Genomic DNA, 25,145 nt, shown 5'->3' with positions numbered 1-25,145 from the left:
ACCTCCTTGACCCAAGTCTCTCGAGGCCGATGTAAAAAAACAGAATCCGACTTGGCCAGAACCGAACTTTTTACTTCATTTTTCTGTTTCTAGCTCTCTTCACGTCATAACTGCTGGATTACGTACTGATTAGCTCTGGAAATTACTAGTTACAATATTTTGTCGCATGTTATTGATGCTTCGAAATATTGTACTGACTCAGAAAATATCAACTAAGCTTATTTGACTGTACGGAAACTTCTTTTCCACCTAAAAATATGATGTCAAATGTAAAGACTGAAGTATATGAACACACTTATCGGATTACTAGGTAATTTTCATACTTGAATTATAACTGATGTTAGCTCAAGACATAGGCCTCAATAACCCATGTATAAAAGTTTATTGATTGTGCCCAAACCTAGTTGCTAATTATTACTGTATTGACTCCTTATCGTAAATCGCCTTCATACCTCAACTGAACTCTAGATGATACAATTCATGATCGTTTTCCAGATACGATTTATCACTTTAGGTGAGTGGATCTAGTGCCTATTGGCAGACGTAATACACTGGTACGATGTGGCTGAATGATGACTGCTTATTAGGAAGGAATATTGACTAAAATCTTCAAATAAAGTGGTATCGGAAAACGGAACACCAAATCAGTAAAAATAAAGATCGTTTGGTCTAAGAAGTAAATATGCTAATGTATAAATTATTAATAGGGAAATAACATGATTAAATGTCATGAACGATTAAAACAATCTAATCCTACAGGTTATTCACCTGAGAATGAGTTAAGACCTAACCCTAGGCTTAACTTTTGTTCATCATACAATGATTATAAAAACCAGCAGAGCATGATGAGTGCGATTTATATCGGAAAAATGAAGGAAGCTAAGTGGATTTGGGGAATGCAGAACCGTTTTTATAGTTAAACTACGATGTTTAAATATTGACCAAAACTTTTAGAAGTAAATCTGACCCAATTTCTACTGGGCTGGTCATTTAAGCAAGGAGTGATGGGTCCCTAAAAAAGTCCATTTGCCGAAAAGAAACATGAGACGCTCAACTTTTACAGCTTACTTGCATTAAGCAGAAAGAGGAATCTTATTCACTCTTTATGTTACCGAATAAGTAACATTCATGATAATGAAAGACATGCGTTCCTCAGAGAAACGTTGACTGAAAATAACTATCCAGGCCGCTTTGTAGAGAACATGGAAGGAAGCCGGAATTCTTTTCTCGAATAAATGTTTTTGTATGGATCTGGACTTAAAGGGTGGCCGCAACATAAGTCTACCTATAACTCGGAACAATTATTTTATATCCTAGAATTAAAGTCATTTCAACGAAGTTAATTTTACTCGCTTTACGAACTGGCATAACGAAGTACAAATAATTATACCCAGCCACACACTGTCTGTCAAAGAACACAGAAGAAAACACCCACTACATGACGCAACAGTTAATACAAAAAAATTAGTAGGATTATGATTTATTGGCTTAGGAAATAATATAAATCATAACTGTAAGGTGGACAAATCAAAGAGTATCTCTTCGCCATTTTGATGAGCCTATAATATCAGTAAAGTGTCTGTTCTCAAACGATTTATTTACATAGTCATCCGCTTGTCCATCCACTTCAGCAGTGAACCAATCAGGAGTTGTAGGATGCAAATACGGTGCCTCGCTGTACTCGTCACGAACTACAACAGTTTGGGCAGCGATAAGTCTCTCTTCTAACATTTCTAACGCTTTTAATGATATGACTAATGTGTCATGATGTACCATAGACCAAACATTTAAACTGTGAACTGGCATTAATGTTAAACCTCTACCAGGATGAGTAGCTCGTGGAGCAATAGAATCAAGTTTGAATGCTGATGACTCCGGTGAAATCTCGCTCTTCACATGATTTTCATAGGAACCGCATGCCAAACTAATTGCTAGATTATCATAACTAGAGTTCATGTTGTCTGTTTTATCATTATCAATGTTTTCGCTCCCAGGACATGGGACTGCCAATTGACTTGCTGGAGAATGTCTTTAAAAAAAGACAAAAAATTTACATGATAAATGATAACAAATTGCTGCTATCATAGTAAGGAAAGACAAATAAAAGTAACATCCTACTTATACTAGTCACATATATCAAGAAATGATAACATGAAATTTCAAATATCAAGGCTACTTAAAGTGGTCAAACATAATCAAAATTCTACATCAACGTATATTGGTAGGTAATATCTTGAAACCTGTAAGTACCAATGTTGGGATATTCAGGAAAATATCCCAAAAATTATTCTGTTAAGCCTAATGCTATCCTTGGACATGAAATGGTATTATCTTATTGGTCAATATTTATTTAACGTGTTATTTTCCTACTGGTTAATATTGTACAATGTTATTTTCTATTTTATCGTACGATGTGGTCTGCTTGACTGGTATATAAACAAAGTATGTTTGAAATATAATGATTCATAACTCAGAGGCTGTGACTTGTGTTCTGGACTCAACTGAGTGGGCTAGAAAGGGAAGCGGGGCCAATCAGAACCCTAGGTCGTTCTACGTGTATGTGCGTCTTTGGTCCGATCAATAATTCGCTACCCTCTAATCTGTTTTGTCTTCCACTAAACTAGATAGATATAAAGTTGGTGGGAAAAATCAAGATTAGATAGTACTTTAACACACAAATTGCTAGTCAGTATTCTAGAAAGAATAATTCTTCAGTAAGAACAAAGGTTGGTGCAGAATAATATGAATTCATTTTATTTCGTTAGGTTCTCATCAGCTGCTTACAACCTAAAATATTTGAAATTTAACGTTATTATAGATATTGACATACTTATACAACAGAGGGCGATGAAGGATGAATATATGTAACATAATGTGGTAAAGATTTCGTTAGAGTTAATGAGGTCATCAAATTTTTTGTTTCGAATATATAGAGTTTGGGAGGGAAGGTTCCAGAAAATTGAAATAGTGATTAGAAATCATGGAATTAAAACACATTAGACGATTATGTAATGAAGTAACTGAAAATAGATTAATGTTAATAAAGAGAGATATGAATTGAAATTGGTCAGTTATGAGTGATGTAATTATAAAATTCAGAAAGAGTTGAAATGACGTAATAAAAATAAAATAAACGGGGTTGGGGTGAATGTTACCAGGGCAAGGAAAGATTTATTACTGTTTCTTTTTGTATACAAAGATCTGGTTTTAAACGTTTGATTGCTATTGCTTCGGCGAATTTCAAAAGGTTTGAATTTGATTGTTTGTTGATTACCCTGAAGGACTTCAGTATATCGACTTCGTGTCCTGTGTCAATGAGATGTCTTGCGACAGCGCTGCTGAATGCTTTTAGTCCGTTTGATCTCAAACTCTTCGGAATATGTTCTTTGAATCGGACGTAGGCTCTCCTTTCTGTTCTACCAATGTAACTGCTTTGGCAGATACATGTAAATTTGTATATACAGTTGGTGGTAACATGAAAGGGATACCTGTCGACCTTTGATTGTTTCAAAGAACATGTCGTTTTGGACAGGACAATCAGTTTAGCTGCAGGATATGTTTTTGTTAGTGCAGTTTTTAGTCTCATATTGATCGATCCTGTGACATTATCGCCTTTGAATTGAAGTTGAATAAAAACAGGTTTTTTATTTACTGTAGTTTCTTTGGGTGTTTTATCTTCACGTTTTCCATATTTCTCAATGAATTTCAATGGGTATCCGTTATTTCTTAAACACTTTTTAACATTCATAATTTCCTCTTCTATTGTATCTGCAGTGCATATTCTTTCTGTCCTATGAAACAGTGTTTTAACAAGCGCCTTTTTATAATTGATTGGACAAAAACTGTTGAAATTGAGATAATTACCATTCCATGTGTCTTTCTTATAAACTGAGCGTTGAACTGTGCCATCCTTTCTTCGTTTTATCGCTATATCGAGGAAATGGAACATGTTTTCTTTTTCATGTTCCATAGTGAAATGAATATTTGGATGAGCTTCATTGAAAAACTTTAACAGATTTGTTGCATGTTGTTGATTATTACATAAGATGAATGTATCATCAACATACCTCGAATAATACATCATTTCATCAATCGCTCCTTTGAGCCTGGTTCTTTCGAGGTTAGCCATGAAAATGTCTGCTAGGACGGGGCCTAACGGACTTCCCATTGCTACACCATCGGTTTGTCGGTATATAGTATTGTTGAACTGGAACTGAACATCTTTTGTACACAAGAGTAATAGACGTTTGAATTCTATTGCTGGTAGAGGTAGGATATCGGGATGTTGACAAATTATGTCTATGGTTTCAAGAAGTGGTATTTTTGTAAACAATGATGTCACATCAAACGAAACCATAAACTTACCAGCAATATTCATGTGATTCATGCTATCAGCAAATACAAATGAATCCTTCAGTGTATAAGCAGCTAATCGTTGACGAAGTGGTTCTAATTTATCTGCCAGCCATCTTGCAACGTTGTGGTATGGTGAATTGATCATTGACATAATAGGTCTAAGAGGATTATCTTGTTTATGTATTTTCGGTAGACCATACATGTGGGGCAAACGAGACCCACGAGGTCGTAGGTTATTGTAAGTAGAATTGTCGATCATCTTCTTTTTCAGTAGGTCTCTGAGTACTTTCGTGATTCTTTTCTCGGTGGAGTCAGTTAAGTCTTTGTTACTTTTTCCAACTTGAATCTCGTGTGGTCACTCAAAATGGAGTTCATCTTAGAGACATAATCTGTTGTGTTCATTAGGACAACACTTGAACCTTTATCTGACCGTAATATCATTATATCATCATTTCTTTTAATATTTCGTAGTGCTGTTAGGTGTTCTTTGGATAACAGCTTAGATTGCGTTGTGGGTGAGACGAGGTATTGGTTTGCGATATCGACTAGTTTAGATTTAAACCAGCCTTTCTTTTCTTCGCTAACTGGGTGCAACTCTTTAATTTGATCAAATAAATTCTCAAATTGAGTTTCTGTGTCGATTCTTTCGGCATGTGTTTTGGGGATATGAAATTTAAATCCAAGAGACAAGGCTTCTGTTTCTATCTGATTTAACTTCACTGTTGACAGATTGTAGAGGGAATTTTCAGGGTTTTCTGGGAAGCCGAAACAAAGTTGTTCCTTTGATAGAGACTTGGACAAAGTTACGAGGAAGTTCTTGCTTATTTTGTTTTGCAATGCTTGGATAAAATTGATAAATTTTATGCGACATACGATACTCATACCGTTAACTAATTCATCAAAGGCATTAGTTTCTGTTCTCAAACGTTCAACCAGTAACTTTGTAGATTCTATGTGAGATTTTGTGATGCGTCGAAGGTTTTTAAGAGAAGGTGGAAGTTTACATGAGCGCAAACATTTTAAGAATTGACGTGGGAAACGGCATGACTTGAGACATTCATCAAAAAACTTAAGTCGGGTAATTTCTCTCGATATTCTGCAGCGTATTGTCACTAGGCGATTCAGTGACTTGAATGACTGTGCAGGGAGACGCATTTTCAGAAATTTCATACACATAGTTCCCTTTATTATTTTAAAGAGAGTAAGAACAAAGGTTGGTGCAGAATAATATGAATTCATTTTATTTCGTTAGGTTCTCATCAGCTGCTTACAACCTAAAATATTTGAAATTTAACGTTATTATAGATATTGACATACTTATACAACAGAGGGCGATGAAGGATGAATATATGTAACATAATGTGGTAAAGATTTCGTTAGAGTTAATGAGGTCATCAAATTTTTGTTTCGAATATATAGAGTTTGGGAGGGAAGGTTCCAGAAAATTGAAATAGTGATTAGAAATCATGGAATTAAAACACATTAGACGATTATGTAATGAAGTAACTGAAAATAGATTAATGTTAATAAAGAGAGATATGAATTGAAATTGGTCAGTTATGAGTGATGTAATTATAAAATTCAGAAAGAGTTGAAATGACGTAATAAAAATAAAATAAACGGGGTTGGGGTGAATGTTACCAGGGCAAGGAAAGATTTATTACTGTTTCTTTTTGTATACAAAGATCTGGTTTTAAACGTTTGATTGCTATTGCTTCGGCGAATTTCAAAAGGTTTGAATTTGATTGTTTGTTGATTACCCTGAAGGACTTCAGTATATCGACTTCGTGTCCTGTGTCAATGAGATGTCTTGCGACAGCGCTGCTGAATGCTTTTAGTCCGTTTGATCTCAAACTCTTCGGAATATGTTCTTTGAATCGGACGTAGGCTCTCCTTTCTGTTCTACCAATGTAACTGCTTTGGCAGATACATGTAAATTTGTATATACAGTTGGTGGTAACATGAAAGGGATACCTGTCGACCTTTGATTGTTTCAAAGAACATGTCGTTTTGGACAGGACAATCAGTTTAGCTGCAGGATATGTTTTTGTTAGTGCAGTTTTTAGTCTCATATTGATCGATCCTGTGACATTATCGCCTTTGAATTGAAGTTGAATAAAAACAGGTTTTTTATTTACTGTAGTTTCTTTGGGTGTTTTATCTTCACGTTTTCCATATTTCTCAATGAATTTCAATGGGTATCCGTTATTTCTTAAACACTTTTTCATGGCTAACCTCGAAAGAACCAAGCTCAAAGGAGCGATTGATGAAATGATGTATTATTCGAGGTATGTTGATGATACATTCGTCTTATGTAATAATCAACAACATGCAACAAATCTGTTAAAGTTTTTCAATGAAGCTCATCCAAATATTCATTTCACTATGGAACATGAAAAAGAAAACATGTTCCATTTCCTCGATATAGCGATAAAACGAAGAAAGGATGGCACAGTTCAACGCTCAGTTTATAAGAAAGACACATGGAATGGTAATTATCTCAATTTCAACAGTTTTTGTCCAATCAATTATAAAAAGGCGCTTGTTAAAACACTGTTTCATAGGACAGAAAGAATATGCACTGCAGATACAATAGAAGAGGAAATTATGAATGTTAAAAAGTGTTTAAGAAATAACGGATACCCATTGAAATTCATTGAGAAATATGGAAAACGTGAAGATAAAACACCCAAAGAAACTACAGTAAATAAAAAACCTGTTTTTATTCAACTTCAATTCAAAGGCGATAATGTCACAGGATCGATCAATATGAGACTAAAAACTGCACTAACAAAAACATATCCTGCAGCTAAACTGATTGTCCTGTCCAAAACGACATGTTCTTTGAAACAATCAAAGGTCGACAGGTATCCCTTTCATGTTACCACCAACTGTATATACAAATTTACATGTATCTGCCAAAGCAGTTACATTGGTAGAACAGAAAGGAGAGCCTACGTCCGATTCAAAGAACATATTCCGAAGAGTTTGAGATCAAACGGACTAAAAGCATTCAGCAGCGCTGTCGCAAGACATCTCATTGACACAGGACACGAAGTCGATATACTGAAGTCCTTCAGGGTAATCAACAAACAATCAAATTCAAACCTTTTGAAATTCGCCGAAGCAATAGCAATCAAACGTTTAAAACCAGATCTTTGTATACAAAAAGAAACAGTAATAAATCTTTCCTTGCCCTGGTAACATTCACCCCAACCCCGTTTATTTTATTTTTATTACGTCATTTCAACTCTTTCTGAATTTTATAATTACATCACTCATAACTGACCAATTTCAATTCATATCTCTCTTTATTAACATTAATCTATTTTCAGTTACTTCATTACATAATCGTCTAATGTGTTTTAATTCCATGATTTCTAATCACTATTTCAATTTTCTGGAACCTTCCCTCCCAAACTCTATATATTCGAAACAAAAAATTTGATGACCTCATTAACTCTAACGAAATCTTTACCACATTATGTTACATATATTCATCCTTCATCGCCCTCTGTTGTATAAGTATGTCAATATCTATAATAACGTTAAATTTCAAATATTTTAGGTTGTAAGCAGCTGATGAGAACCTAACGAAATAAAATGAATTCATATTATTCTGCACCAACCTTTGTTCTTACTCTCTTTAAAATAATAAAGGGAACTATGTGTATGAAAATTCTTCAGTACTTTAAACAGTAGAATGTAAACTAGAAACAGACAATTATACAGAATGAGACATGAATGAACATATTAGGTTATGCAGTGATACTATTATGCCAAAAAATGTACATGGTAGCGTACGGAGACGTTAGATCGTAATCCTCAGATTTTGTGTTGGCCGTAAAAGAAAATATTTTTTCTTCTGAGTGAACAAAAAGATTCGAAGTGTATTTAACATGGCTATGTAAACAATTGATAGTGGATCTTTTCCATCACCTACAAGTTTATGCAATTGGTTTCAAGCTACACTGTTTCGTGAGATCACTAATGATACTATATATATATATCATAAAATCGAAAAATGTTCTTACAGTTACTGGGCCAAAAAATGGATTAGGGTTGGAGAAGTCTAATTGGTAGTAGATCTTCACTCCATTATAGTTATCTATTAGGAATCATGTATAAACTAATGTTAATTGCTTTAATTCCTATAAAGAGTTGATATGAAAGAAGAAAGTCGTCTTAGAAATGTTTAATTTGATAGCCTAACCAATCATAGATACATTGAAGTTAGCTATCAAAGAACTAGGGAAAAGTTCTAACTTAAAAATACAAGTACCCGAACGAGGGAAACATGTAGTGTAGGTTGTGATAAACACTTGTAAATTCGGGCTCAAACAGCAGTTTAAAAAAAGGAGACATCACAGGATAAGGATAAGCACTACCATCGATAAAACTTTAATAGTACAAAATCAACACAGTTACATCGCATTCTAGAAAACAGTTGGAGTAATTCATTTATTTATGGTCGATGAAACTTAAAATTGATTTATACCTTATGAAGAGAATTCTTAGGGTTAAAACTCAAAGAAACACCCTATGGAATGATACAGGCTAAACAACTACAGATAAATATATTAGATGACACTTGCAACTTCTCAGAAACAGGTAGAATCGATCAAATGTATGAGATTAGTGCAATACCAATGAAGTAGTCGATTAGAATCCAAAGTGTAGCTAAGAACATAATCGACAGCGTATACTGCTAACAAGTACAAAAATGTCCCAATGTAACTATTCAGAGGTTTAAAATTTCCTACAAGAAGCCGAATAACGAGAACCTAATGAAAGGGTAAAAATTCAACTGCTCAAAAGAGTATTTCAATCTAAAAAATCATTATATTTTTCATAACCTACAAATGAACAAGATAGTAACTAAAGTAATAATTAACCTCTAAATCATAAGATAGATGATCAGATGAGGAAATAATATATGATCACTACTTAGAATAATACGACCAGTGATGCGGATGAGCAATACAATTGTATGGACTGCCGGGATTTTAAAAAATAACAGCACGATATTTTGATTCAAAGCTTTTTGTTGACTACAGTTACGAAATCTTTCAAAACTAACTTATATGATCTATACTTCATAAATGTATAATGCGGATCTACACTTACGCATCGACAAACAAAATAGATGGACCCCAACAACGTAGATCTGCCAATTGACGAATATATATTGCTGCTTCGTTCATTGTTTTAGTTAAACGATAATGACGTGTTTTATTAAGTGCAGAGAGTGGATCTTCCAAATCATTCAAGTTAAGAGAAGCAGTTTGTGCTTCAGTTAAAATAGTTTTAGCATCTTCTTCCAACGTTTTTGAAAGCATAAAATCATCAACAATATGTAAGTCATTCTACAGAAGGAAATAAATGAGATAAAAAGATTAAGTTTAACAATTAATTTAGGAATAAGTTTTCAATTTAAAAATGGGAAATTTAAATCAACATCAGCATCTTGTACAAGATTCGATTTTCAGTTAACGGAGTTCATTTTGTGAATACTTTGAGTTCAAAGCACCTTTTTTCTTTCCTTTTCTTTTCTTTTTACAATCACCAAAACATGTGTGATAAGCGTTCATCCAATATATCTTTCCCAAAATAAGAAGTCTTGGATAAAAATGAACAAAATGCTTTCACCTTCCGGATTGCAATGCAGAACTATTTTATATATGGGAAATAAACTCAGATACAATTAGAAATTCCAGAAATCTACATAATTCATTATTTACTTTCGATAGAAACAAAAATTACCTGTGCATGCTTTATAGATAACATTGATAATAAACCAGCAAGGCGTTCATTATAAGGGAGAAGATAGAAAAAAGACTCTGGTCCACGTGGGCCTTTACACTGTCCTCCATTGAGCCATATATGAGTACGACGATTACCATGTCGAGCTTTTCCAGTTTTTTTTTGAGGCCAAGGTTTTTTTCTAGTTCGATAGGATAATTCTGCTCGTGTTGTTATACAACGCCAATCCTAGGGAATTATTTTTTAAAAAACGTCAACTCATTTAAAATAGACATTAAATGATTAACTCATTTATTCAATATTTACATATAAAACAGAAAAATAATCAGCATCTCCATAACATTTCACCTTATTCACAAGAACTAAAAATTGTTCGACAACAGTTTAATCACTATACAGATTGTTAGAGACTTGAATTTTATAGTTAATATTAAGAACTAATTCTAGATAAATAACTAGAGAAAAGCAGGAAGCACTGAAAACTGTTTCATCGTAGTATGAGACTCCTTAGCATCGACGATCCACGACCCCACCAGGGATCGGACTCAAGAACTAAGGTCTCGCAAGAAGCCGAAGTCCTATAATAGGACGAAGCAGTTGTCCAGTGCTTCCTGGTTTTCAACGGTTTTTCTTAATGCTAACTATGAACATTTAGGTGAAACCTCAGATACAGGAAACCTTAGATTAGTCGAATAGCATAAAAAATATGAAAACAAACTTAAAGTTGGTTTAGCGGACTGTTAGTTAGATATATAATTTGAAGACCAAGGGCAAGAATCGTCTATTACCATTAACGAGATAAGCATCGGTTCTTTAAAAATAGTGAATACACTGTAAGTATATATATATATATATATGAGTGCAAAGAAGAAGATTTCAACTATTTATTAACTTACAATTAACCGATAATGAGCTTGCCAGTATAAATTTTTATGCACCAAATCGATACGTGGAAATACAGCAAATATATCTGGATGCAAATCAATCATACCAAGTAAACTTTGAGAATTGGAAGATTTTGAAACGCCTAGTGGTTTCAATGTTTCTAACCATGTTAATCGAGAACCACGAGAATTAGCAGAACAGTAAACCGGAGGTTGAAGTTTTCTTGATGTCATAATTGGTTGGTTCGATGGTTCTGGTTGTAGCTCATCACATCTTGTATTTGTTTCCGGTATTTTAAATGGACGAGATGAAGCACTTCTTGTTAGAATAATATTGTAATTGTGTTTTAGGAATGAATCACATCCATATTTTACCTGAAAACGAGAATAAAATAGTTGAAATGAAAACACAATTCAGTAAGTAGGAACAATACGTGAGACTCTAAAATATTGAAGACAACTACATGTAATAAATGTTGAAAAGAGCAACCATAAAACTTATTTTGAACATATTAGAAAATATTTCGGTAAATTTTTAACTTCATAATTCAAAAGTGTATAATTCTTAGAATTTAAAAAATTCAGTATGGAGCTCAGTGGTTCAGAAGTTGTGCGTTCGCACGCGATGCTTTAAATCCTGGATTTGATTCTGCACTCTATGCTTAACGATTTCATTATACAAGAGTGACTGATCCTGTACATAATTCTAACCGACAGTTGGTAGGCATAATTGAAATTACCGCAGTTACGATGGATGTTAAATACACCATTAGAAGATTGTGTTTCTATACATCACGGAGTAACCAGATAAATTATACATTAAAATCAATAGTATTCCTTTGCACATACGCAAAATATTATATATGGTAGGGCAGAAGTGTAGGCAAGCCGCTAAATAACTTTTGTGCACGAAAAATGTACAGAAAGAAGCTGTCAAAGAAGCAGAACAGTAACTATATCTTGTTTGGCAACCTTTCTATTAATCACTGTTGATCAGATACTAAGTAGTTAATTGTTCATTCTATGGAAAGAGAATGTGTCCAAATACATGTTCAGTGAATTATAAAACTTCAATAACCATTATATCTCTACATGTGATAAAAATTCAACTTATAATCAAAACTGCTTTTCATAATACACCAAAACATTGGATCAAGAATTGCGAAAAGAAACAATTTGTTTTAACCTACTAGTAAGCTGGTAATTTCACGTATATGAAAAACCATAATTAGTTTTTTTATTTCTCCCACAGATAATAACGAATAGAATGAAGCATGAAATCAGTATCTGACAGGCGTATGATGCCAAAAGATCCCACAGTGAAGAAAGTCTGAAATAATACGAGAAATGCATACGTGCATGAAAACTTTAAAATGCTAAAGTTCGTAGTATGCTAGAAATCTGTACAATTTACACAAACGAAAGTGGTGGAGGTAAAGTGATGTAATTCACTGAAATTATTTTTGTCTACAGTGTACAGCCAGAACTAATATGTGTACCTTTATAAGCGCATTTACCGAGTAAGTACGTATGCGATCTAGGCGCCAATTATAAATGACCAATGTCTGTGAGAAAATAACAGTAAAATTACGAAGTCAATAAACAGCTGTTGTCTAACACACAACTACAAAAGTTACTGACTAGCATGAAATCATCCCAGATACTATGTTTAACAAGAATTGTTGAGAAACCTCTTGATAACAGATAAGTGCCTTTTGGAAATATCCAAGGAGGTTAAAGAACATGTTTGTATAGAATAATATTGATCTATCACCAATGTGATCAGAGAATTTGCATCTAACCGTATTTGTGACATCAGAGTTGTTGGTAATATTTAAGCAAACAGTGACTGCTTTTTAAGGTAGTAGCCTTCTGTAGAAATGAAACAAAATACAATCCAGAATTTTACAAATAATGTCACATGTGACTTTTTCAAAGTGTATTACCTGTGGAGTATGGAGATATCCATCAATCAACCGAAGGACGTATATACTACGCATAAGTCTGCTCTGTTCTACTATATGGCTGGGAAAAATGATCTATGAAAGTAGGACATGCGAAGGCCGGCTATCGATCATAAGTATCTTTAAAACGATTCTCGTTTGTTAGGTCCCGATAAACATAATGAATGGTAACTTTGGGATCCATTTATGGACCAATACTAAACGTATATTTTTATCGTATAATTGTTAAATAACTAAACTATTCGTATTCATATTCCTCTTATTATAAGCTTTATTTTGACCTATGAACCATTATTATACGTTTTACCATTCTTGAATTATGCCCTGTCTATTAATCACTGCCTCCCACACTCACAGACACATTTGGCCAAATTTTGTAAAATTTTATTTCTATTTTATGGTACGTTGTGGTCTGTTTGATTGGTATATAAACCGAGTATGTTTGAAAAAAATGATTCATATTGCAGAGGTTGAGATTGGTGTTCTGTACTTAACTGGCTGAGCTAAACGGAAAGTAGGAGTAATCAGGACTCTAGGCTGCTCATATGTGTTTTACGCGTCCTTGGTCCGATCGATAATTCACTGCTTTGATTGGTGGTATCGTTACGTTATACATTAACAGAGCACTCAGGCCACAAGATATAACATTTTATGGAACAACCAAGTAATATTGGTTATACATAAGGTGCTACGTAAATATGCCAAATCGGTTGGTGTTATCGTCAAGGTGACTATGACATGTCCAGGCACCACCTACTTCGACAGACGATATTTTCTGGAGCCAAAATGCTCTGGGAGAAGGTTGGGGATTGTCGGACTAAGACACAAAATTAGTTTATGAAGTTACTGACTGTTGGTCTGAGCCGTGTTAATGAAAACTATTTAGTTGGGATCCGTGAGATGACCGGGATCAGCGGTTGGAGACGCTGAATGACATAACACAGAATAGTTCAAAATGGAACAGGTCTATTCACTCTTCGTTGTCATCTAGATATTGAATCCCAGTACCCTTTAATAGATACTTTGCCACCCAGTCCTTTCGGATTATATTTTCAGCGTTCAGTTTTTCGCATTATTATTATTACATTATTTCGGCCACTTTTGCTATAGATCCTATTAATCTCATTTTGTTGTGGTTATGTGGTATGGCAATTTGGTTCAGTGTACATCTGTACCAGGTATTATGTTGAACATTATTGACTGACTTCTAAATGACGTATGGCAACCTGGACCGATGAATATATGTGCCTGGTTCTACGTTATGGATGGCTGACTGACTTCTATAACGAATAAGTAGCATAATTCAACACAATTACTCGCAACTTATGATTCATCGTTTTTGAGTTCGTCGACAAAACCTTCAAGTTAGACAACATCGAATTTTGGGAAATTTGTGCCCAGTAATAACCAATATATAGTTTACTTAAGATTATATGAAACTTCATAAACACATGGCAAGAATATCACCCTCTAAACAGCATTCTTACATAATTTCTTAGTTACAGCAGAATTAGTAGGTAAGCTATAATATCAAGCAGATATAGTTCAAGGAAGTGTGTTAATGCATTTGTGAAACAACAACTAGTCCTAAATCATGTCAAGTATGGTCTGTAAAAACTATTATCTATCATCTCAGTGACCCCACTTAGAAATTCCACACTTTAAAACATAATTCATGTTAACCATCAGTTATTTCACAAACTAGGTATGACGTGTTCTGCCTATCATCGGCTTTTCTACGACTCGAACCAACTAGTGGTGGTTGAAATGTAAGTTGGTAGAACTACAAAAGTTTTTTTTCAATAGTAGCGATACTTTATAGGTGGCTAACCTATCAGCAACAGAGCGACTTTTCAAATTAGCCCAATGATCCATATACACAACGGTGTAAAATATTCTCCTAAATTAGATAAGAACCAATAACTATATCATTAACTTGCATTAGGCAGACAAGAAACACATATCTAACATTGTCATATCGATATGAAAAAAGTATTTTAAAAAAATAAGCGAACGTGATTTCTTATTGCTTCGATAGCCTACTCTTTGTCATATTCTTTTCGCTCCAATAATTCATCAAACAACATTTAAAAATCTGGCCAGTCTGAACATTTGTGGACTATTTGGCTTCGTAATTTGATTCTCGTTAGAGAATCAGAATCATGATTTTAAATATCTCAGTTATGTTCCACAAACTATTTTTCTAATTCTTCGAATACATTCTTGAGGTTTTACGACTTCATGTGTTGGAAAAAGTTCATCACGTATACTTTTCAAGAGTCTATAAAAGTACTGAAAGGCACTTAAAACAACTTGAGGAGTCTAAATAAATGCTTCAAAAGCAGGAATCAACTAATGGCGTGCGCTAATTAAAAGGACAATGGTATTTTTCCTCGCTGAGTAAATTCTATTGTTTTGCTAGTATAGGGGTTGTGGAGGTTATTAAGTTTTTGATTGAGATCATGAACCGATTGATGTTAGACCACCTTTGGAAACCTGGAAGCACTGGACGGCCGTTTCGTCCTATTGTGGGACTCCTCAGCAGTGCGAATCCACGATCCCGCTCGCGGGATTCTATTGTTTTGATAGTTTATTACGTACCAAGTCTACTGCTTTCACTTTAATTGAATTTATTTCAGTTAAAGTATTTGATTAGAGTATCGTTTCTGTGTCAAATTAGTTCGTCGTCGGTGTTTCGAAAAGGGCAGTGATTTTGTACTTGTTATGATTACCCTTGCTTTTGTGTAATTATTGCATTAAAAGCATTCTTGGTCTGAATCAAAGTACTTTAGTTAAGGTTTGAAATCTTGCTAAAGTTTGTCTTGTGGTACCCTTTTACTCGTTGACTGACACTATGTTCATACTGTGATCATATTGTGCTTTACATCTTAATCTGAATGCAGTGTGATGAATGCAAAACGTGGTTCCATAAGATGTGCACCCGTTTAAGTCCCACTGCATACAAAAGATGTTCGAAGCCTAACTCAAATTGGCTTTGCATGTGTTGCTGTGCAAATAAGACGTTACTAATACAGGAGGCTATGAGCCTATTGGCTTTGGCCTGTAAGAAGAACGATGGCGCATGCACTGATAACACGAGCACTGACAGTGACGAATGTGTCAGTGTAGTACGTGCTGTTACGAGACGCCTTAGACAACCGACTATGACTGACCGGAAAGTAAAATCTCCGTTAACATTAACGACGGGGGTGATACCACCTGATACTGACATTGATAACCATGCACCGTCACTGCTCCAAATAGTCCCAGTGTCCTGAGGGATGAAAAATGGACTACAGTACGGAGAAAACGAAATGAAAAGAAAAAGGCTGTAGGCAGTGAGCAGATGATTAGCAAGTCACTAAATGCACTACCAAAATCTGATAGTAGGAGAGAAACCCACCCTGGCGTGAGTGAGAAGAAGAATCTAATCTCATCGAATATTATTGTGAGCGAATTGCTGGAGTCAAACGACCCTGATCCCAAAATCAGACACGCGCATGATTTAGAGAAGCTGGGAGAATATATTCATAGTATCTTACCAGATGACTCTAAAGGAGTTCAGGTAAAAAAACTGGTTAGAATAGGCAAGAGAACTGAGGAAAATGTTGAATCCCGACCATGTAGACTCCTTAAGGTAAACCTAGGATCAGAAAAGCAACGAGATCTCTTGTTAAGTGGTGCTCGTTGTCACGACAATTTCGATATGCGGGTTAGACCTGATATGTCTCTCGAAGATAGAATAAAAAGAAAGAAAGCATTAGCTGAACTAGAAACCCGTCGGCAAAACGGTGAGGAAAATCTCCGGCTAGTGGGTTTTCGGATAGTCAGGTCTTGGAAGCGAATGCTACCAAGGCCTGTGTGGATAGGCCGTTCTACTTAGGAGTTTTATATGCCAATGCTCGTAGTCTAAGAAATAAGTTCTATGAATTAGAAGCATTGGTGGACAGATTAAAGCCACTCATCGTAGCAGTGACAGAAACTTGGTTAGCCCATGGCTTAGACATTACACCAGAATTATTCAGATACCATTATCTCAGGAGTGGTAGACACAGATGTAGAAAAGGAGGTGGCATCCTGTTATATATAGCCAATAATATGAATATCCGCTCCTCTGTTAGAGAATCCCATGACAGCGGTACTTGTGAAATCATTAGCTGTAAGTTGGCTATCGGGCTTAGTACACTTATGCTCGGTGTCATCTATCTCAGCCCGATCTGCTTAGCTGATGACTTTATTTTAGAGCACATTCATCTTGGAAGTGCAAATACCAGATGTTTGATAATAGTATACTTTAATGCACCTGATATTAGTTGGACTGAAATGACCACGGACGGATCTACAAACTCCTTTGATAGTAGGATCCTGGTAACAATAATGGAGCATGCACTAGTGCAGCATGTATCCAAACCCACACGTTTTGGTGCTAACCAAGGTTCTTCTCTGTTGGACTTGGTAATCACTCATGATACTGAGGATATTGTCGACCTAAATATTCTTCCACCGTTAGTGAACAGCGATCACGCTGTTTTGTCATTCACGTTTAGAACTAGGGACATGTTATACGATCAGGTAACACCTCGCCCAAATGTATGGAAAGCTATTTTATTTATTTATTTATTTATTTGGACACATGAATATTGGCACAAGAGAGCGCCAATATATATGCGCCACACAGAACAATGAATATTCGAAGAGGAATACAAAGAAAAAGAAAGCTAAGGAGCACAAAAAAAAGAGAGAACAATAACGAAGAGATTGGTGTAAGGTAATGTGCTAGTAATCAGGGAACGCAAAGGTACAATCGGAAGAAACCTTTCAGGTAAGGGAGACACAACCACTTTTTATGAAGAAAGTAAAAGTAGGTTACAGCAGGATCGCCACTGGCTTCTATTCTGAGCCATATCTGATAACGTCTCTAGCCACTGTGTAGCACCATCTCTCGGACCCCAACCAGGGAGTCGTGAAGGACCGACACAAGCCAGCCCTTTGCAGCTTTCTTTCATACCACGACACCATGTCATGCACTGACCACCTCTCCGCTTCTTCCAACCAGTCCCAGAGTCGGCAAATAATGCACGACGTGGAATTCTCTGGGATGACATTCGGAGAACATGTCCAAGCCACCGAAGTCGGTGTTTCAAGATGGCGACACCAATTGAATTATCATCTCTGTGCCCGAACACACGATGCCGAACCTCTGCATTACTGACATGGTGTTGCCACTGAATGTCAGCAATCCTTCGGAGACAGCGATGATCGAACACAGAAAGTCGTCTAACGTCCTCAACTCGGAGAGGCCAGGTTTAACAAGCATAGGGCAGAACTGCTCTTACCGACGCGTTGTAAATCCGACCTTTTACAGCCAGACTAACATCACGAAGGCGCCAAAGGTGGCCCAGATTGGCATAAGCCGCTCTGGCTTTCACTATTCGTGCATTGATCTCACCACTCACACCCCCACCAGCACTTATGCAGCTACCCAGATACACGAACTTCTCGACTACGTCTATCTGCTCACCATCCAGGGTGAGTACAGGATTGGAATCCTGCCAGTCTTGTAGAAGTACTTTGCACTTCGAAAGTGCAAAGCACATACCATACCTACGGACACTGATTGCCAACTGATTAAGTGAGGATTGCATGGCTTGGGTATTATCGCACAGTAAGACAATATCGTCCGCATACTGAAGGTCGAGAAGTCTTTCTCCAGGCAACATATCCACACCCCCATTACTTTCATTCATCAGAGCTGTTTCCAGAATGTCATTGATGACAAAGTTGAAGAGGAATGGTGAGATTGGGCAACCCTGTCTAATCCCACTGCTCGAATGGAACAATGGAGAGAGGTGGTTGTATGCCCTCACTCTGCCTGAGGTGTTTTTGTATAGGGCTTTTAGGATGTTAATAAACTTCTCAGGCACACCCTTCTTCAATAGACAATCCCAGAGAACAGTCCTGTCCAACGAATCGAAGGCAGCCCTGATGTCAAGAAACACTACGATTGTTGGCCTTTGATAAGTATGGCGGTGTTCTAACATTTGGCGGAGGGTGAAGATATGATCAATACATCCTCGACCAGAACGAAACCCAGCCTGCTCCTCACGAGTCAATCTTTCTCGGGTTTTGAACAACCTACGAAGTGTGACGGAAGCCAATAGCTTGGACGCAATCGGAAGTAGACTTATCCCCCGATAGTTGTTGCAGGAACGACGTGAACCCTTTTTAAAGATAGGGACAACTATCGACTCATTCCATGACGTTGGTACACTCTCTAGTTCCCAAACCTTTGTAAACAACGTCGTCAATTCCTTAGTCAAAAAGTCACCACCATCTTTAAAAAGAGCCGGAGGTAAGTCATCTGGGCCAGGTGATTTGTAACGCTTCAAGAGTAGGAGTTCCTTGCGGACTTCCTCCTCGTTTGGTGGATCAGTCGTCACCGGCCATGGAGGGCAGGACAGTCTGACCGATGTTGCCGGAGCAGCAGGCCAGTTGAACTGCCCTTCGAAAAATTCTGCCCATCGTCCAAGACGTCGATGGATGTTAGTCATTGGCATCCCATCATCCTCGCAGATTGTTTCACTCACACCAGACTTCTTGCTGCCAGTGGCTCGGATGAGCTGGAAGAGCTTCCGTTAATTACCAGATGCAGCTGCTGCTTCCAGCTCATTAGCACGCTTCGACCACCAGGCTTCTCGGTCCTTACGTAAGCTTAAAAGCGGGACGTTTCGCAAACCCACAACTGACTGTTCCCGCCATTTTCATGGCGTCATGCAATTGCAACCAATGCTCATCTATACTTTTCGGTGGAGTGGTAGCTAGCCTAGAGGCTAGCTCGGTTCGATACTTACTAGCAACAGAAGTTGCAACCAGCTTGCTAATATCAATCCTTTGCTGGCGGTCACTTCGTTGTCCACTGAAAAGTAAGGTAAGATTGGCGCAGACCAAGGCATGGTCAGAGTCCAGATAGGTACTCCAAAAGGAGCGCCAATCTTGTACACAACCACGCCAGCGGTAGCTGATCGCGATGTGATCAATCTGAGTCCAGGCTTGGGATGCAGAGGGAGGAAGCCAGACGGCACATCGGCGATGACTGTGCCGAAAGTTAGTGCTAGCCGGAAACAGGTTGTGGTCTGTGCACAGTTGCAGTAGACGGTCCCCGTTATCTGACCTGAGACCAACGAGTCCCCATCGGCCACCTAAACGACTCTCTTCTGTGCCTAGACGCCCGACCTGAGCATTCAAGTCTCCGGCTAGTACTACAATATCTGTCGAACGCACTTTCTGGAGATGAACAGTTAACTGGTGGTAAAACTCATCCTTGATTGCATCCGGGCTGCAATCTGTCGGGGCATAGGCGAAGATAACGAAAAGACATCGTTTCTCACGCCGATTTCTCACTTTGATGGAACTTTCTAATCTAACAGCACATAACCGACTGTTAATGGGGATCTAATCGATTAGTGCTGCCTCAGCTCTAGCGCTTAGTGCGACACCAACGCTAGCGAGACCAGACGAAGATGCCACAGGGTCCCCGGATAAACGCACGTAAAACAATCTTTTTGAAGTGACAGATGTAGAGCGAATTTGTAGTACTTCACCAGAGTCTTGAATACGGGTCTCGGATAGACAGCAGACATCGATATTAAGACTTTCCAAAGACATAGCCAGTCCTATCTGTTGACCAACCTGAATAAGTGTGCGAACGTTGAAGGCAGCCAGTTTGAATGGCGCACGTGGTTTCAGAAAACTGCTTCAGTACTCATATTCGATGGTAACATACAATTTTCGACCGGACAGTGACTCGAGAACGTTTAGATACAGTCGGATTTCCACCAAAGACGAGCCGCTGTATAAGTATAAAAGAGGGTGAATAATGTGGATAATAATAATAATAATAATAATAATAATAATAATAGTATTAATAATGACAATAATAGTAATGATAATTATTTGAATCGATTGTTTTTCGGAGCGAGAAAAGTAGTTGCCATAGACATAGAGTACATCGTTTGTGTGTGGGCTGTGATACTGCCCGGGTGCCCAAACCGAAGCAGGTGGTTATCTTAGGGGGCCACTCCGCGAGCCTTTGACCTAAAGGTCTAACCCACAAGGCAGTGGAGCATCGTAAGGAGATGCAATCCCATGGTAGCCGGTGACCAAAGATTGGTTCATACGCCATTTGTTCCCTCAGGATACTGGAGCCCATGTGCACCATTGGTTTGTGATCCGGTTAAAGCGCCGGACATTCGCTTTTCGTCCTCTCATTTTCGTAAACAACACCCCCGCCACGAGAAGGCGATGAGTAGGACTTCCCTGGCAGAGGCTGTATACGCGTGGCCGTGTGAGAGTATTTCGAGAGGGAGAGCGGACTCACCACACTCTCGGCCGTACCAGGGCATTCGGGGGAATGGAAAGCTAACATATCAGCCATTCAGGAATGCGCTGCTAAGACAGATTGGTTTGTAGATACTAGCTTATCAGTTGAAGAAGCGTGGTTTGTATTTAAAGTTTAGTTCAGTTTAGTTACGTCCTCGTTCATACTATACCTGGTACCGCGAAGACGGAATAACAGTCCACCATGGATAACTAAATCAGTCAGGAAACTTCTTAGGAAAAGGAAGAAGCACTGGAATATGTTCATCTCTACTGGCTTAGAACAATACAGATCCAGTTATTGTAAGATTAGGAATGCCTGTAAAGAGTTATTAAGTAAGACTAGACAACCATATGAAAAACAATTGGTTAGGGATTCTAAATATAGTCCGAAACGGTTATTATCGTATTTAAAAAAGCAAACTCAGAGAAGCGATGGAATTCCATCACTTTTGATACGAGAAAATCCATTAATCTTGGCATAAAATGATACCGAAAAAGCTGAAGCTTTATCGAAATATTTCAGTAGTGTTTTCTATTGGTAATGAGGAACGACCAGCGGCTCGCTGATGGACCCTGTAGTCATTGAGAAAGGTACTGTTTTAAGGCTACTTCAGCATCTCAAACCTGATAAGTCTAGTGGTCCTGATGATATCCATCCTAGGATTATGAAAGCCATATCAGATTTAATTGCTGAACCATTAGCGATACTGTTTGACATGTCTCTAAGACAGTCCAGACTGCCCAGAGACTAGAAAGACGCTATAATAAGTCCGGTGTATAAGGCTGGGAGTAGGGATTTAGTTAGTAACTATAGGCTCGTTAGCTTAACTAGTGCAGTTGTAAAACTGATGGAAAAAACCATTCGGATATCTGTTATAAACTATGTCTTTTCTCCAGGGAACAACATGGTTTTCGGAGAAGCCTATCATGATTAACAAATCTTGTCATTGCAAGAGAAGATTGGGCTGCTGCAAAAGATTGGAATATTCCTGTGAATGTGATCTTCATAGATCTAAGTAAGGCCTTCGATAAGGTCTCCCACTTTGGTCTTAAATTCAAACTGGAACGTTTTGGAATCCATTATACAGTCGTAGTTTCGATAAGTAACTTTCTACATGACAAAAGACAAAGGATAAGAGTAAATGGGGCTCTCTCCTCGTGGGTACCTGTAAAAAGTGGAGTTCCCCAAGGTACAACCCTCGGTCTTCTTCCCCTTTTACTTTATGTAAATAAATTACCAACTATAGCGAAATCATCCGTTCTACTCTCCGCTGATGACATAAAGATTTGGAGACCCATACACAGTATGTCGGATAGGATAGTATTACAGAATGATCTTAGCTCATTGGTGATACGGCTGGACAAATGGCCACTAGAAGTAAATCCTAACAAGAGTGTAGTGATGCAAATAAGTAAATATGATGAATCGTACAATATGTGGATTCGTGCTACCCAAAGTAAGAAACTATAAAGATTAAGGAGTCGTATTAAGCCGTGGTCTCAAAACCACTAGTCACTGTGAGGCTGCTACTGAGAAAGGCTATGGGGTATTATGGTCTACTCTTAGGTCTTTCCAGTATTTAGATGATTAAATATTTAGACTAGTAAACCCAATTTATGTGCGACCACAATTAGAATATGGGATTCAAGTAGCAAATCCTTGTTTCAAATATGAAGCAGAGATGCTGGAAAGAGTCCAACGACGAGATACTAAGATGGTACAAGGTCTATCTGGCCTATCTTATGAAAACAGACTGAGACACCTTGACTTATTTCCGTTATCTTACCGTAGAGTACGGGGCGATCTAATATTGGCTTATCGTATAAAGAACGATGACCTTGGTATTAACATGTCTTATCTTTTACTTTCGTCTAGGACTGATCATTTGAAAGGACATTTGGAGAAAGTTCAAAAACCGAGATCAAATCGTTTACGTCTGGAGTTTTGTTTCTCGCACCGAGTAGTGAATTACTGGGATTCTCTACCGAAACACGTAATATCAGCACCTTCTGTTAATATATTCAAAGCGAGATTGGACCTCCGCAGTATTAAAAACTGCAAGGATTAACATAGGTCGATAGACCTATCCTTATTACTGAAGACTGATATTCCGCACTGATAATGTCGACGTCCCCATGATCAAATGAAGTTTCACTATGCACAAAGTTGATACTCGTGGAATGAGTGCTTACCAAATTACAGCTGCTGTAAACTGTTATCTTTGTGAATAAAACGTTGGAAATTTAGATTCACTACTGAAACGTATTGAAATTTCAAGCGTCAACAGCTAACTTTAACTGTTTGGAAGTTGAGGAAAGGTTGACACCAAAGACAGGATATAAGACCAGTTGATAATGACACCAGTCAAGTACAGAAGAAATATAGACAAATGATGTTTTCATGCCATCTGGACTATGACCTCTTTCCTTGAAAAGCCTAAAGAAACTGAATTAGAATCGACACTATAAACCTGTGAGTGTAATAGGAAGCACATCTATATAGCCATACTTTTCTTCCCTAGACAAATAAAATTAAGATTCCTAGTTGTTTAAGAAAATACAACTAACGATTATTACCACTGATACATGGATAACCTGTAATTAGGACTATCGACTACTATAATAAACTACTCAAACGCTAAGCAGGCACCTCAGAGAAATCGCAAAACCTATTTTTCACGATACGCTTAGTTTAGGGTCGACTGTACTAGTGACAGCATGAGAAATTAAGTCTTACTAACGTTTCATAAATGTCTCACCTTAAGGTAGACAAAGATTTGAATTGGCTTCCTATTTTTCCAATGATCAATGGACCGTTGTTGTGTCTAATATATCCAATGTTTGTCACGAGCTTACATGAATAACATTCAGCCTTTCATAGGTTTGCACCCAGCCCAAAGGTATATTGAGTGCTGATAGAGTTTGAGGAGCAGTATGTGAAAATTTGAAAGAGGAAAAGTTAGTCGACGACTAAGTAAGCACATAGAATGGAATTACGTTTAATGAACAAAGTAGTTGACAACAATTAAAAACAATACAAACATCATATGGAGACGATCTGATGATCGAGACTAGAAACTGAGAGCGTAGAATTTCGGATGCGTTACATAAATACCGATTGATTTCTTTGCGTTCGCTTCTTGTTGCTTCGGTACGTTCCCAAATTTTCACAATATCCAGTGACAGTTGGTATAACCTTTTTACCGCACTTGTTCTAGTCAGTTCAGTAGTAACTGTTTATAGATTCGTGTTGAGGCTAAACTTGAGTAGGTATTTAAGGGGATGTCCGGAAGTGTTAAGGATACTGTAAGACATCAGAAGGTCACCTCTAAGACGCCTGTACTCTAATGGGTAAAGGTTAAGTGATTGGAGGCGCTCTTCACAAGGTTTAAATTTGAGTCTCCGAACTGACTTCGTGGCTCGCCGTTGGAGTGTCCTTATCCTCTTGGAGTGAGGAAGGAAAGACTATGTTTCCATACTCTAAGTGGGGACGGATAAAACTGCTGAAGATTATATGGAAATTTCATCCGTTAAACTGGCCAAAAATGAGCTTCAATGTTACCAGTGCGAGGTTTGCTCGAAAGGCATTTTTGTCACAGTTATTGTAAGACTTTAAATCGTAGGGCACCAGGACTTCTAAATCTTTTTCGACTCGGGATACTACTAGAGAGGAGTTTCCTAAGTTGCAACTATAGTCTGCGACATGTCGCAGATGGACAACTTCACACTTTGAAGTGTTAAAGGTAAGTCCGTTATTGTCTGCCCAACTTTGAAGTGGAGTCAGATCCTCCTGAAGTGC

The 25,145-nt window shown here is 37.4% G+C and overlaps 1 protein-coding gene across 1 annotated transcript; it reads right to left on the bottom strand.

The window, feature by feature from the left end:
- Positions 1-451: 451 nt before the first annotated feature.
- MRPL4 (54S ribosomal protein L4 mitochondrial) lies at positions 452-24,143 on the bottom strand. Its single transcript, XM_012939595.3, has 6 exons — positions 24,106-24,143; positions 12,194-12,333; positions 11,016-11,378; positions 10,120-10,347; positions 9,484-9,722; positions 452-2,029 (listed from the first exon to the last, which is right to left on the bottom strand). The coding sequence occupies exons 2-6, from the start codon at positions 12,227-12,229 to the stop codon at positions 1,528-1,530; spliced, it is 1,368 nt and encodes a 455-aa protein (XP_012795049.1). The 5' UTR covers positions 12,230-12,333; positions 24,106-24,143; the 3' UTR covers positions 452-1,527.
- Positions 24,144-25,145: the final 1,002 nt, after the last annotated feature.

This window comes from Schistosoma haematobium, chromosome 1, assembly GCF_000699445.3.
Source record: "Schistosoma haematobium chromosome 1, whole genome shotgun sequence".
Classification (NCBI taxonomy): Eukaryota; Metazoa; Platyhelminthes; class Trematoda; order Strigeidida; family Schistosomatidae; genus Schistosoma; species Schistosoma haematobium.
The sequence above is the reverse complement of the archived record's forward strand: the minus strand, read 5'-3'. Positions and strand labels throughout refer to the sequence as shown.

Bases quoted from the DNA above. Each gene is read 5' to 3' on its own strand.
- MRPL4 (XM_012939595.3), bottom strand. From the start codon at position 12,229: ATGGTTTTTCATATACGTGAAATTACCAGCTTACTA. The intron at 11,379-12,193 runs GTAGGTTAAAAC...TCTCGTTTTCAG, and splicing joins GTGAAATTACCAGCTTACTA to GTAAAATATGGATGTGATTC. The intron at 9,723-10,119 runs GTAATTTTTGTT...TTCCTTCTGTAG, and splicing joins TATCTATAAAGCATGCACAG to AATGACTTACATATTGTTGA.